At 42.1% G+C, this 15184-nt stretch overlaps 2 protein-coding genes and 1 long non-coding RNA gene across 8 annotated transcripts in view; 1 reads left to right on the top strand and 2 right to left on the bottom strand.

Moving 5' to 3' along the window:
- Positions 1-49: 49 nt before the first annotated feature.
- On the top strand, positions 50-4478 carry LOC112493770. The gene is made up of 3 exons (XR_003058495.1): positions 50-2257; positions 2357-2836; positions 3000-4478. It is a non-coding gene; the product is annotated as an uncharacterized LOC112493770 (long non-coding RNA).
- Positions 4479-5226: 748 nt separating this feature from the next.
- On the bottom strand, positions 5227-7116 carry LOC107263513. The gene is made up of 3 exons (XM_015730816.2): positions 6814-7116; positions 6132-6245; positions 5227-5773 (listed from the first exon to the last, which is right to left on the bottom strand). The coding sequence occupies exons 1-3, from the start codon at positions 6980-6982 to the stop codon at positions 5652-5654; spliced, it is 405 nt and encodes a 134-aa protein (XP_015586302.1). The 5' UTR covers positions 6983-7116; the 3' UTR covers positions 5227-5651.
- A 1184-nt stretch (positions 7117-8300) lies between these two features.
- Positions 8301-15184, bottom strand: part of LOC107263510 (discoidin domain-containing receptor 2) — a 33454-nt gene continuing 26570 nt past the window's right edge. For all 6 annotated transcript variants that reach the window (XM_025080830.1, XM_015730810.2, XM_025080832.1 and 3 more), the window contains 9 exons: positions 15081-15176; positions 13476-13651; positions 13193-13361; positions 12835-13124; positions 12542-12679; positions 12150-12460; positions 11829-12063; positions 11592-11741; positions 8301-10971 (listed from right to left, as the gene is read on the bottom strand). In XM_025080830.1, coding sequence (XP_024936598.1) covers positions 10822-10971; positions 11592-11741; positions 11829-12063; positions 12150-12460; positions 12542-12679; positions 12835-13124; positions 13193-13361; positions 13476-13651; positions 15081-15176 — 1715 coding nt within the window. In that variant the 3' untranslated portion in view covers positions 8301-10821. The remainder of the gene's footprint in view (positions 10972-11591; positions 11742-11828; positions 12064-12149; positions 12461-12541; positions 12680-12834; positions 13125-13192; positions 13362-13475; positions 13652-15080; positions 15177-15184) is intronic.

The following is a 15184-nucleotide window of genomic DNA, read 5'->3' as shown; positions in this document are numbered from 1 at the left end:
AATGCGGCTCGGTTTGCCATACGAATCCAACTGGTTGCAGGCAATTTGAATTGTTTAACCGATACGTAATCCGGCGTAGGATCTTCGTGAGGATGGTGGGCAGAATATAATGGTGGTCACATGCCCGCGGGTCGCGAGTGCTCGCTCCGTCTGCAGAGAGAAAATAATGTGATGTTTTTGTATCATACGATATACAGACAGGCGGCCTGGACTGTTTGCCTGAGGCGTCTGGCAGGATGTAACGAGGAGTCCGAGAGTTGCCTGTGGGTCCACATATTTTAGGGCGCGCCCTCCCTGCACCCTCCCTACCACTGATTTGGCCCTACGTGTCTTTGAAACGGGTCGTGTTGTGCCCAAGGCGAAGGCCGCAGTTACCCACCTCTTTCTCAGTTTCTTCCCCTCCCTCCGCCCGCTCCCCCCCACCTTTCTTCCTCCTTCGGACAAAGCTTCATACGAATCATATACATTGGTCGTATTGTATGTACATGCATGCCATCTTCTCTCTTATGTACATCGATCGCGTAATCGCTCTTCATACGCGGACGCTTCGTTTCGAGTGGATTCTATATATTATATGAACGGCTTGTATGACTGCGCTTTTCTTTCATCGATTCCTTATGGGATTTATGGGTCTTGTAATTCAGGCGGGGGGAAAGGGGGATTCTTTATTTTATCGTAATAGGCAGTTGATTTATGGGCGAAACTTCGGAAAGGGGTGGAATCTCTTCCTGGGTTTTGGTGAGACGAATGGAAGTTTAATAACTCGTGTGTGTCTTCCTGATGAAAGTTTCAGGACAGTTGATAAATTGATGGAAGAGATACTGAGAACGGGTAGTTTGGTTATGAATGAGAATTATTGGTATTTACTAAAAAGAAAAAAAAAAAAAGTCGATTTTTGTTAGAAATTTATGATCGGTCGTTTAATAATGTTATCTATGTGAATTTATAGGAGGTGGGTCATCTGCTTATAATGCACCCACCTATTCTCAGCAATGGATGTCTAGGTGATAATTAATGTCCGGTTCATGGACACAGCTTTTGTTCTTTGACGTCCATGAGTATAAGTTACGTGTTACCAATTACGTTCCCACGATTAATTAAGAGTTTGCCAAGGTACAGGGTGGGGATAGGGGAGAAGCTATTAAAATTGAATCCTTAGCTTATCCCTAGAAATCGGTACGGGTTGGTGGCAGAGCCCATAAGTTTCTCCTAGAGGGTAACAGAGCTGAGAGAGAACCATTAGGATTGCCAAGAGGGACGATTATTTCGATTAAGTCCAAGAAAAGGTTTCGCTATTCGGCAATCGTTTAATGAATTCGATAAAAACGGAAAATAGTGATAGCTGACATTTAGCCAGGCACTGAGCAGTGGCGTAAAAAATCTTTGACCTTTTGAAACTCACGCTACCTGGGGATTTGTCCTATCCGGGATATCATCCTCCATTAACCTCACGCTGAAAGCACCGATTGTCGCGAGTGAAGTTTTCTTTATCGTAATGGCATTGTTATTGTATGGAGAGACTAGCGTCGTCTGTTCCCTATGAAAAAAAATCCGATAAACTCGATGACCAATGCTTCGTTCTCGATACACGATACTTGTGTACATTCTGCATACACGCAACGAGATCTCTTAGCGATCCACTCTTCGTCGCGTGACCCATGGTGGGTGTATGTTTAACCTTTTCGATGGCAGGGCAAGAGCCGGAGGAGTCGGCTGATCACCCACGCAAGCGAATGTAAATTACCGGAGGCTGTGAATCATTGTGAGAAGACCGGACAGCCTCGGGGCTTCGTAGCACTTACATAAGAACACGCCTTGAGAAAGGCAGGCGGCTCCCATAGATGGCCGTGGGACGCGCTTCGGGCCTCAACTCCCATCTTATGCGGCATCGCTGCCCACCAATAACGCTCTCAAGATCTTTCAAGGTTTTAGGAATAATAGGTATATACAGCTAAGCATCCTGGTATCCGAGGAAGAATCGTACAATCAGATCTGGCAGACATTATTATCGGTCCAGCGTCCGTAATGCATTTCACGGCGAGTACAAGTCTCATAAGGAAGTTCTTCGAGGGATCTGGTACTAGATCAGATCACACTATCTTTTTTTTTTACAGGGTATCGATCTATCTCAATGAAGCCATATCAGGATATGGTAAAGAAGCGATTCTACGTACCCGAATAATGATCTCATCAAGGAGCCAAGGGACGCCTAAGTCACTATTGATAAAGCCAGGTCGTCTAAGGTCAAAAGTGCATGGTAAGACTTAGCCACTAATATCCAGAAGAAGATACTCTGCTCTTTCCTAAAAGTTTCATTCCTGATGGTCTGATCGATTTTGTTAAACTTCCTTCTCAGATGCTCGAGCCACGCAGACAAAGGACAGAGGGCCCAGGATCTCTCATCCGAAGGAGACGAAGGAACCCTTGCTAGTAGATCCAATATTTTTTCGCGGTACACTGTAAAGTCTCCTTATAGGCAGTTGTCCCGCGGCGACTCGTGAGGATCGTGAGGGCTCGTACGACAGAGGGAGAAGCAAGTAAGAGAACCGCGGCTGACGGAGGAAGAGAGGAGAACAAGTACGAGGATGAGGATGAGATGGATAGGCCGTGGCCCGTTGCTGCGGGGGCGTTCGAGACCGTGTAGAGCATTGCGGAGCATTACCGGAGCACTGAAGAAGAACGAAGAGAGAATGGAGCCGAGGTTTGCCTCGCTGTACCACAGCATCCCATTCCTTCTTCGCTTGCCCTCAGCGCCCGCCTCTCACTGCAATTAGGGAATTGCCTGGGGTACCTCGCATTCATCGCAATGCAACTGCGCCTTCCTGACATGCTCTCGGTAAAGGTGCAATGGGTTATTTTAATGCGTTGCGCAATACACAATTCCGAAATGGTTATTCGGTATGAAGTATCCCTTATTATTTTTAATAAAACGTAAAATTATGTATTTTAAATAATTCATTAGAATTCATACACATTCATCTTTTTTTTTCCTTCCTCAGCTTCGATTCCCTTCGGTAGCTGCCTACCTCTTGCTACGGCGATATTACTCGTCGAGGAGGAGTTATCGTTCGATTTCTGAAGGAGGAGGAACGTCTCAATTCGTTACCACGTCGGCCGTGTGTTGGTTAACTGTGCCATCTGCAATCGCTACGTCATCGAATCGGAGATTTAATGCGTGGCGTCGGTAGCCTGTCTTTACATTCGAGATCTCGCACCGGAACCTGTCGTGACGAACGGCCCCTTATTACACGTTGCGGCACTACTCGTAAAAACATAGCCGCCTTTTGATTGACACCTTCGCGGTATCGGGTTGTGCACCTTTCCGTCACTGGCGTTACCAGTTAAAAGTCTGTAGTACGGTGGTAGATAAATTCGTATACGATAAGCACAGTATCTTTTATTCACAAACAATATTCTATATGGCATGACATAAAATGGTACCTCGGAGCGTCCTTTGATTTTCTTAATTTTTAACTGCAAATCATCAATAAGATAATATACCTGACTATGGGTATTCTCGTAACAGACCTAAAGGCTACAGTAGTGCCTGCGATATCAGGTGACTTCGGCTAGCTGTACTAGAACGTGGCGATATTCCAGTAAGGAGAAACGTCACCTCGTATATAGATTCATGAGATCAATTCTGGTCTTTAACACCCGTATCAAGATCATCTCCACATATTTAATTCGTGATCAAGTCGCCACGGCTACCTGTGCTATGCAGACACTCCTGGCTCCGAGTCCAAGCACTTAGCGGCACTCAACCTCGAGAAGTTAGTCGCGTGTGAGTCGCCGCGGAAGGAGACGAGAGACGTAAAAATAGTCGTGCGTTCTTCGTTAATATTTCATTTTGTGCTTATCGCTTCCTTGGAGCCGTTGCCACGGAACGCCCGAGGGCATCGTTACTGGCTACGCGAGAGGGCCTTGGTCCGCCAGCCTGGTGCCGCCTTGCCGCAGGCAGCGCTAGGGCGCATTGTCTCGCTCATGCCTTCGGGTCCTTCTCCGTCTCTCTCCGTCTCCTTCCAATCCCCTCGCTCCCTCTCACCTCTCTATAGCCGTAGGCCCTGCTCATCCCTAGGACCACACCGTTCCCTACGAACGTCCCTACCCGTCTTCCCAACGGCAAACCTGACTCCCCATGGCTGGGCGTCCTGCCGCCGGCAGCGGTGCGCGCTATCCACTATCTTCAGCCGTTTCCGTACCCGCAGCGACCGAGCTTGTCCGGTCCCCGGGGCTTCTCCTCGACCCTCAGCCTCCCTCGTCCTCTGCGCGCGCGGCATCCTTCAAGCGAACCATGATTCCCGCTGCGCCTCGGGGAACCGAAATGGCTCTACCTTGCGTCTGCCTGCAGTGCCCTCGGCAAATCTCCCTCCCACCAGTCCTCCTTCTTACCTTTTCCACGATCCTTCCACCTCGTGCCAGTGTTACCACCGCTGGCACAGCCCGCCACAGGCATCACCGCCACCACCACCACCACCACCCTCTCTACGGCTACCTTCGCCATTGCCGTTACTATACACCATCTCATCCTAAACCTCCTTCAATATCGTGGCCTCACCACCTTTATATATATACATATATATATATATATATATATATATACGTCCCTCGTCCTCCTCCACCTCTTGAGCTCCCCCTTAAGGCACCGCTTTTGCCTTCCGTCTACCCCTCTTCTCCTCGTTACTCCACCAACCTCTTGTCAACCAGCTCACTCGCTTCGGGCAATTTCTTACAGATAAGGCGGCTTTCATTTACGGTACAGCCGAATCCTTCGACGGCATTGACTCCTTGGGTACTTGGTACCCTGCTTGCCGTGGCGCATCTTCGCTTTATCGTTTATTCTACCGTGCACGTCTGTACGCGTATACGCGACGCAGACTATGTGCTCTGACGATCGTAATGAGGATAATTTACATCGAATCACTTAGATATTACTTAGGATCCAATAAGAGAGACTTATGCCCAGGGATTCAATGTTTCAACCTCAAGGTGTATAGAGGTTTCTCACGAACCCTATGGATGCTATGATTTGCGAGCGGGGATGTAAGTCCAAGAGCGATTAAAGTACCTTGAACGTGCATCAATCTACCTGCACATCGACGTGGCACGCGATCAACCGTGAAATAGTCTTGGCGCGTACGAACTTCACGATCTCGACGCAACCGCGATCCTGTGTTCATCTGTTCTCTCGTGTAAAATCAAAGGAACGTAATGTACGTGTAATTATATATATATATATTGTAACTTTTTTATTTAAAGCTATTAGGCTCAGAATTGTTATCATTGTATCGTTGCAATTACAAACGAACGTAGAAAGTAACGTATGGGTGTCTACGATACGTGGACATTGCGCAATGTACAGATTAAAGATATGAAATTCGCTATGTCCGCTTCGCAAAGAGAGACGTTTGCCTTCTTCCGCCTTCATGATTTTCTCGTAGCGAACCTCGATCTGTATTTTCTTACTTTTTTTTTCTTCTTCTTGTTTTCTTGTACAATCAACGATATTGCGATCCTATAGCGAATATCAGACTCGTAGCTTTGTACCATTACGATGATTTTTATCATTTTGATTTATGCTTAAGTCTCTTGTGCTTCCTTTTCCATGTCTTCTTATTGTTAGTTTTAGTCGTTGGGATCTTCAATATCAATTATACAAGAACGCAACAGAGTTGACCTGGACAGTCGACTGCTGGTCTTTGTACAACTGGGCTGCATCTGTTCATGCATTCACCCCCGTGATGACGGCACTGGGTTCTGTATTCTTCTTTTACTGAAACGTAATGGTTTACGTAAACGCAATGAATATTTTTCGCATGAAACGATTTACCAATTTGTGAAAGTTTTACGAATGTTTACTTTTGACGTCTATTGGAATATTAATAAGTTATTGTAATTAAAAGTTTTATCGATTAGTGGTATTGATTTTTTTAACACTGGTAATGATCTTAGTAAAATCAATTGTAATTTTGTAAAGTTTATCAAAAATGACCGTCGTTCACGTCCTTTAGCAAAATCTAAGCAAATTACGTGATCGGGGGTCACCGCGACTGTAAGGCTCAGCGTTGTAGGAATTTGGAGATTTTGAAAAAAATAGTGTGGCAGTGTGATATTATTTTTATTTTGCATACCTATACTGCAGCATTGTAGATTACTATCTTGGCAAACTGCACCGACCCAGGTTGATTCACACTTCTCAGCTGATAAGCAATTCGCAGCTGGACATGGTTCTGCCATGAGGTTATCTATAAATATAATCGACTGAAAGTCACGAATGAAGCATAGTATGGCTGTAACGAAAAATTGCAAAAAGTACAAAGAGTAAACTTGAATTAAAAAATGGGCAAAATAAAGTCCAAGTACGATAAAATCAACGTGTGCGTCTCGTTCAAGAGTTTCAATTTGCATGTGCAGTGAAACGCAACAAGGGGTGCATAATGAAATAGAGGTTATTCGTTTTTATATCACCGAGATCAAAGGATTTATTCCTAATAATGACTTTATACTCGTTAGGGACTGCCGAACAAGTACCGAATAAAAGACAAATTGCTGGTTTAATAAACCAACGAAAAAAAAAAAATATAACAAATACGAAGACACATAGCGATATATATATTTGATAAAAATTAATGTTATTGACACCATTAAAAAAATTTTTTTTTTGAAAAAGTTAACCTATTAAGAAAAAATGGTCAAATTCACAGACTGTGAACGATACTTCAAAATTCTCGTCCGAGTCTTCACTGGTTTCATTATATAAATAGAATACAATGTAATTGTCCCGGAGGTAAACCTCGCAGGAGAAACGCTTACCTGGAAGATGAAGAAGAACGATGCCAAGGAGGAGTAGGAGGTGGCGGAGACCGAAGTCAGCTGATAATAACCCAACCCGCATTTTTGCTAGCGCGGCTCTTGACAGTCGACGATTCAATGCTCTCACTTTCCCGTACGCTACCATTATATAAACGTACGCATCCAGCATATTCTTATGTACATATGTATAAATCAGTGGATGTATGTAGACAAAACGGTGTATAGTGTCATCGCAGCCGATACCAGTGGTACCAGTCTTATACCAGGTTTACCATCCCTGCCACAAAGCCAATCGCCTCCTTGTCTCTGCATTTCATTATTTCAACTACTTCGTTCTGGTTCTTGTCAATCTGAAATATATTCGTAATATACCCGCTGCCCGATTGCTGGCTATCGCCCTGTTTCCAGTGGGGGGAAAAAAGGAGCAACGCCCCCATCAGGTTAAGAATTCCGTAATTCCCCACCTCGATACCCCACGAGAAATCGGTATGCCGATCGGTTCATACATCTCGTGATTCACTATCCCGTGGGAAGATACGAGGTACCGTGAATCCCGTTCCGTGGCGATAATACCTTGAAATTGCTCTTTCCGCTGGGATATATCCTCAAATTTGATCTAGACACTTATTTAGTCGGTCCATCTATGGGATGAGTGACGTAGTTGTCAGAATCCATTATGAAATTTGTATTCGTGTACTTTGGGTATTCGTTTTAACGATAAATTTTTATCGAATTTATACAGCGAGGTATCGAATCGATTACGTCATATAGAGATCACTTATGATTTTAACCTCTTTTTCAAATTTTATAGTACTCCTGCTGATGGACCAGGATGCCAAACTTTGGAGATTTCGTATACTCTTGTACTGTTTGTACTTTTCATAACGTCTTGTGCATTCTGCAGTGGATTGCACTGTGGGTGCAACTGTCGTATAGTATAGGTATATGGTAGAACGGAATGAAGTCTGTAAAATCTATTTCTCTTCTACATCGATCGGCAATACAAAGGCTATACCGATACTTACTTGGCTTCTATGAAATTCTTTTATCAGAACGACGGGACGCCAGTAACGTGTAACAGGCGCAATGTACCATCGAGAAGATGGCAACCTTCGTGAGTCGCTTCCGTGAATGGATTGTTTATCGACCTCGTGTAAAACGTTTATCGACGCAGGGAAAGCCCACTGGTGTTCATAGAATCGACACGTCACGTACTGATATTGTAGTCGAAGGTGAATTCTTTACGGCTATGCTACAGACAATATGACAGTACAAGTACGCAATTGAAATGTTAGATTTGCAAATTTTCATTTCCGTATTCAGTATGCTCGTTTATTATAGATATTTAACCAGATGTTTTATTAATAATTGTTTATCCTTATTGCATTGCAAAATAAGTTTCCAGACAACCTTCGAACATGTGTGCTGTTCGATTAGAGCTGTACCGTTAACGAATGCATTAATTTAGTAAAAACAATATTTTCGTTCGCTGCGCGCAGATAAGAGAACACTTTATACGCAAACATTTTCTCAACAGTACGTAGGAATTGCTTTGATAGATATTATGTATACGATTTTTTGTTCTTTCTATTTGCTAATGCATTATCTCGATGCAGAGGAGAGTCTAACTACTATTCAATTATTCCACGTAAGTGAGGGCTTTGAGTATCGTGAGAAACTCCAGTAAAGTAACCAGTGTTACGCGAAAAGCACAGTCTCGACATGGCGTCAATATATTACAGACTCGACGCAGTAATAGGATATCTTCGATCTGCGAGTTTTCATATCGGACACTCGAATCGGTGATTTCCGATCACGACTCTGAACTCGTAACACTTTCGTAACACGTTATAGCGTAACGGGCGTAATGGCACTTTTAAATCGGAAGTTTCAAGTGGAGCGTCATTACAGTGTGTCCTAGTTTAATAATCGTAGAGGCGAATGCAAAATATATGAAAAAAAAAATTTCAACCTCACTTTGTACCTTTACTCGTAATTAATTAATAATTTGCCTCTAATTAATATAATTTCTGTCGTTCTATAAATCGACCCTCTTTATTTTTGCATTAAACGTAGAGGGGGCATGGCCTACATCGAAGTAACGGATAAAACGGATAAAATGGATCAAATAAAAATTGAAACGAACTCGCTGCCAATAATTTCTTCAGCAGCTATATCATTAGCAGTCTGCGGTAACATCTGGAAATTCACCGAGAACCGACGACTTCGGAGAAAGTACCATCTTCAAGATGATTACCAGCATCGAGAAGCACTTTTAGCAAATCCCATGAGGACCGGCATAGTGTCAGAGGTCAAAGTGGCGCAGTCGTACGATTCGCGCGTTAATATAACTCGTTTGGTTACCTTATGGTATCTGTTAGCTGCCGTAAATATCGCTTTGGAACGACGTAATATATCAAAGGCTCGAAGAGAGGTTGATTTGGGTGTATCGATTAGTAATAATTACGACGATCAATCGTGCAGATATTATATGATGAATCTTTGATAGGAAATTATATAAGTTTTGTAAGCAGTCGAGCACGAGTCTGTTAGCTTTATCTAATAAAATATTTTAGTAATATTTCTGATAATTATGCCAGGGATTAAAATTCATCTTCGAGATACGAAACATGTTTTGATTCGATTCGTTAACTAATTATTAACCCATAAGAAATTACAAGCACAATTTACGTGGGATCTAAATTTTGTTTTATTACTGTTTAGCTGAAGCTAGAAGATAGTAAGGGCGAAGTTTAGACGCTTTCAGATGGCAAATAACCATTGAAATAAAAAAAAGAAAGAGAAAATAGATATCGCTCACGACGAGCAGAGATCCATCCAGATGACAGATCTAACACGTTCAACAAACTTTTCTTTCTGTCGTTTATAAACTGAATGACGTATCGATAAACTTTTATGTTATTTAATTACTTACTATATCGGGCTTCGAATGTACAAGATAAGAATGCTGGATATTTTTTATGCAAGGATCGACGATTCTTTCTTTGACATGGGACAATTAGCAATACATATATATATATATTTATATATAATTAAGAGATTAAGTGTCGTAATTAGAGTCGTGCAAAAGTTCTGTACTGAAGTACCTACATATACATTGCTTTGATCGATCCTGAATACCGTATGGGGTACCATAAAAATATCCAGCCTACAAATCAAATTGAAAATTAAAAACGACGCGCGCAAAATACTTGGCTATTAGTTACTAGCAAGCATTGTCGTTTGTCCTGCACGTACTCACGTATTCCATGAAAGCGAAAAACAATTCTGTCCTCTCTTATTGCACAATTTATAACGCTGTTTGCGCGTGTCGTTTTAATTTCGTTCATTGGCGCGTGTTTATCTATATAGTATTTACAGGTCAGTAGACTTTTATATCTTTTTTTAGCACTTATCCTTGTATACACTTGACGTAATTAAATTAAAAGGGATTCTGTACAGAATAACAGTTTTGTAGAAATAAAGGAATCAGACTGACTAGATTTCGATGGCGTAGCGATACTGGAAACGTTGCGCTTAGAATAGTCCTTGTATATCCTTAAGAGCTGAACTTAATACGTTAGTTAATATTTACACTGAAAGCTTTCGCAGGTAGTCGAAGAAGAGACGATGATATGTTCCAATTGTACGATCCGCTTGTATTTTTCAATTTACTGTGGCAATAGATACCACGTGGAATTTCAAACAAGCGTTTTTTTTCCCTTTCGAAATACTGAATACGCCCGAGCGTAAACATTGCACGATTAAATGCAATTAGCTTTGGCAGTAGGAACTCGAGAGTTTCTATATCTCTTTTTCTTATGTCATTTTCTCTATCTCTCTGTCTTTTACTCTCTATCCGCGTGTCTCTTCTTTTTGGAGTACCAAGTCACGTATTCCTGGCTTTACGTAGCCAAATCTTTACAGTCATTTGCTTGACGTGGACGAACCTGAGAACGTCGTCAGTGTAAAGAGCAACTGACTATTCGTTATCACAGTCAACTACGATTATGCACCTGGTCGATAGTCTCCATTAACATTCTTAAGAAACGTATAAATATCCTTGAAAGTTGGCCGCGCAGTCTCGTCTCTCTTCCAGCAGGAACATATCACTCGGTATACGTCGTCCGGGCACATTGTCGGTTTTGGCAAAAATGTCTGAAATAAGATGATTATTAAATATACTATATAATATAACAAACAAACGGTTGTTCAATATTTAAAATTTAAAGTGCGCCTGTCAAAGTGGAAAATGTACGTTCGCCTTAGGAAATCTCGTTCCTGAATTCATTAAAAAACTTCTATACGGTATTCTAAAGGTGGATATCGATTGAATTCAGTATGTAGGAGTATTGATTACTCCTTCGTCCTGACTCAGAGCAGGAGACTTTGAATATTGCACGAGGGCCCAAAGTCTTTCGTAATTTACGCGTCGGGCGTGGCCCTCGCTTACTATCCGCGAGTTCGTCCTCCCGGCAAGCATATCCTGGACAGGTGACAAATGGCTAGACACTTGGGGAGTATATTTTTTTTCAGGCAGAATGCGAGTAGTAAGACTTGGGAATACAGTCTATTGACAGAGACAAACGTATATGTATAGCATAGAACTTCTGGAAGAAGTGGACGAGGACAAGAAAGTGTAAGTAAGCGTGAGGTCTGCAGGGAGGAAAAGGAGGATGGATATACATGTATATGTATACGGGTATAAGAAATGAAGTGACAAGGAAGCAAGGGAGACTTAAATTCGATTGGTAGAGATAAAGAAATTTTCTTCGTACTTGTAGCTCTCCTCCGTAATACATAAGCTCGGCATTTTGAATGACTTGCTCGTTCGAGAGATGTTGGAAAGGTTTTTCTCGCGCGAGACTCATGACTTCCCATAATGTCACAGCGAACGACCATACGGTACTCGAGCACGTGTACCTATCCTGAAAGAGAATTTTTATCAGGTGAATTAAACATGGTGGATAATATAAATGGTCAATTGCGAAATGAGGAATAAAAAGATCTTTTACCAGTAGAATACTCTCCCAGGGTAGCCATCTTATAGGTGCAGGAGGTCTCCCACCGATGTCGCTGTAGTCCTTTTTATACAGGTCGCTACACATTGCTATATCAGTTATCTTAACAGTGTAGCAACGACCCACAAGACAGTTTCTGGCTGCCAGATCCTTGTGAACAAGATTCTTTGACTCCAAAAATCGCATGCCCGATGCTATCTGAGTTCCCATGTATAGAAGACAGCTCTGACTGTAGAGAGGAGATTTGTGAGATGAGTGAATATTCTCTCGAGAACTATGAAACGTGCTGTGGCTTAAATTCAATTTGTCAATTACCTGAGAGCTTTTAGATTATAACTTGGCCTGAGAGTTCCAGTTAATGGTACACTGTACTGTAAGTAGTGAGCGAGATCGCCTAGTTCTGTGTACTCGAGGATTGTCCAGGGTGCCGGTTCTGCAGTGCAGACTCCCAGAATCCTTGCTACGTTTGGATCCGATAGACAAGAGAGGAAGCGCAATTCTCTCATCACGTCCGCCGTATTGTTAGAATTTCTGGATTCTATTGGGACTGCTGGAACACGGGCTACCACAAGTTTACCGGCACCTGTTACCACCTCTTCCAGTCCTACTGCCTCGCAGACTATTACCTATGGAATATTGAGTGGCTTTTATCTAAGGAATTTCATTATTTTACCAGTCTCTATTCAATTGTATTTTTTTCTTTTTACCTCTCCGATTTGACTCGATCCAAGCTTCTCTGCCGTTCGCAAATAGATACGTGGAATATCTATAGGTTCGATCTCCTTGCATTTGTATGGCTTGTTCATGCTAGGTGCTATGTTCCAGCTGACTACTGGTGCTGGTACCTGGAATTAATAATAGGTATCCAGGTACTATCTAACTGAAATCTTATGGAATATTCAGTAATACCAAAGTCACAAAATTAGACCGTTCGGTAAATAAGATGAATCATAAATTGAAATGAAGATCAACATAAAGAATAATAATTAATTTGTTTAACTTTGTGCTTCTCTTTAGGTGCCGTATGCCAGCGTTTCGCATAGACTTGCTCGCCTTCCCTGTGCAAATTTGATGCTGTAGTTACATTCAGTCTAGATGTTGCAGCAGTATACAACTGAAGTGTCCTATAGTGTTGAGATTGTCTAGCAGGAGAGTTTGATGGGGACGACGTATAACTCGGCGTGGGCATTGTCGTACTTGTTGGTATCTGATTTGTCATATATTCTGTCTTCATATCGATGTTGGAATTATCTTCTGAAATGTTGCTCAGGTCTACTTCCTTCGCAGAGTCTATAAATAATGAGTCCTCTATAAGTCTGAATATACTAAAACATTTTTTAAATATTATATTTTCTCACCACTACTCGGTATAGGCGCGTACGACTGTTTATTCTGTCCAGAAACCAAAGGCGAATCAAATTGTTCCATCGTCAAGGATTCGTGAAGACTGGTGTCATCAGCTACTTCCGGCGAGACACGTGTATTGTCGTGAAGCATACTGCCAGGCGTCAAATTTAGCAGCAGACCCTATAAAAGAGTATACTATGATATTTTAGGAAACAAATATTTAAATCTCTAACAAAGCAGTATCATGTTAATGAATTTTCGAAAAATGAATTTCTGATACGAAAATACTATTACCTTCATGTTAACAGCGAATCCAAATGGGTTTTTCAGTACAGTCGGTGAACTCTGAAGCTTCTGACGACGACTGAGCAGCAGAATGATAACCAGGACTAGCAATAGGAGTAAAGTGATTGCGGTAAGTACTCCTATAAGTACTTCAACGTACTCTTGATTTTCGTCCCTTGCAGTAACTAAAATTCATAAAGTACTCGTGACACAGTGAAGGACTAAGGATTGATGCTACATCCTCATTATTCTAAATTAAGAGGACTTTGGCTTTACGAATCCAGAAAACGAGTTTAGCTCAGGGCAGACTGGTATTCCCAAGCAATTAAAATCAAAGGGAAGGGACATTAACTAAGCCAGTACTGGATGTTAGATTTTGAACGATAAATTTGGTCCAAGAATACTCGTCAGTTCTGTAAAGTTAATAGTTAAGAAACGAAAATTGATACTTTCCCTCGTTTACGATATTTTCTTAGAAATTACTCATTTCAATTTCCTCAAACGTCTCAACAGACCCAATACAGTTCCATCCTCTATTCAGCATGTTTTTCCTGATACTCTCATTAAAAAAGTCTCATTGTTAGAACCGACTTTCGAGGTCGCGAATTCTTCGTGATAAAACGAAGCGTAAAAAATTTAAGCGTTTTCCGTTCGCGTTCTCCGACGGGGGCATTATGCAAATACCGGTAATCAGGCTGTACATAGTGCAGCACCACTACCACCTACCTCTGTAGCATCAACCGTAACGGTACCAGAGGGTAGGTAGGATAGTTTTCACCCGGGCAGCATCCTAGAATTTAGGTAGACGCCTATCTCTTGCATACTCTGAAGATTTATTTTTTTATCTCCTTAGTACTGTACATAGTACAGTCTTTTATTTATATCTGATGTAGAATCTAGCACGACGTTCAAGCGCATGCTGGTCGAGAAGATGGGGTCACAGAACGTTAGTGAATGGAAGATAGGATTGGTCGGTGTTGGTCTATCAGAGACACGTAATTTTCCCTAGAGTTGGCTCGACCGTTCTTGTTGCCCGTAGTGGCTGTCGCTTAATCCGACTAATTGTTTACGTTACGCGGAACTTCCTACGTGAATTATAAAGCATCCCTCGGAGCTCAGCTTCTCCTAATCGTATCTTCACGGTAAAGAATGGCGGCCTCATTTTACTAATGAAGTTACACAGTTACTAAACCTACGCGTCCCCTAGCAGCAGACGGGGTAGCTCGACGTTGGTTACGATGGCGACGCAATACTTCCGACGATAGATACGACAGGTTGCTCGGATTAAAATGAATCAGTAGCAGCTCTTGTCATATTCTATTGTATTACTGAGACGGAAAATACGAGCTTTTATTTTCAACTTTTATTCTCGAAATCGCAGACGATTTTATTATGTGTCTGAACGTAAAGAATTTTTCCTTGGATGCTCCCGCCGGTACGTGACCGGCTGCTATAGTTATACCTTTTACTAAGAAAAGCTTTTACCAGTACCAGTACTGCTACTATTACTGGACTACTTCTGGAGTTTCTCTTTACTACGTTATTCCCTGAAACATTAGCTCGTTCCGCTCGAGCGTTAATTCCGAATTAGTCTGAAATTAGTAAAACGCTTACTTGTTTGCAGCGTGAGATCCAGCTCAGGGTTGACAGGAATATCGCCGGTGCTGATCACGGAGACTCCGTTCTCGGTAGCGTTATCGTAAGGGTTTGCTGAAAGT

This window comes from Cephus cinctus, unplaced genomic scaffold (genome assembly GCF_000341935.2).
Source record: "Cephus cinctus unplaced genomic scaffold, Ccin1 Ccin1_scaffold0153, whole genome shotgun sequence".
NCBI classification, from domain to species: domain Eukaryota; kingdom Metazoa; phylum Arthropoda; class Insecta; order Hymenoptera; family Cephidae; genus Cephus; species Cephus cinctus.
This window is presented reverse-complemented; position numbering and strand designations above follow the sequence as displayed.

Coding starts and splice junctions, on each gene's coding strand:
- LOC107263513 (XM_015730816.2), bottom strand. CDS start 6,982: ATGCTGGATGCGTACGTTTATATAATGGTAGCGTACGGGAAAGTGAGA. Junction 6,246..6,813: donor CGTTCTTCTTCATCTTCCAG/GTAAGCGTTTCT, acceptor TTATATTTATAG/ATAACCTCATGGCAGAACCA. Junction 5,774..6,131: donor TCTACAATGCTGCAGTATAG/GTATGCAAAATA, acceptor ATTACGTTTCAG/TAAAAGAAGAATACAGAACC.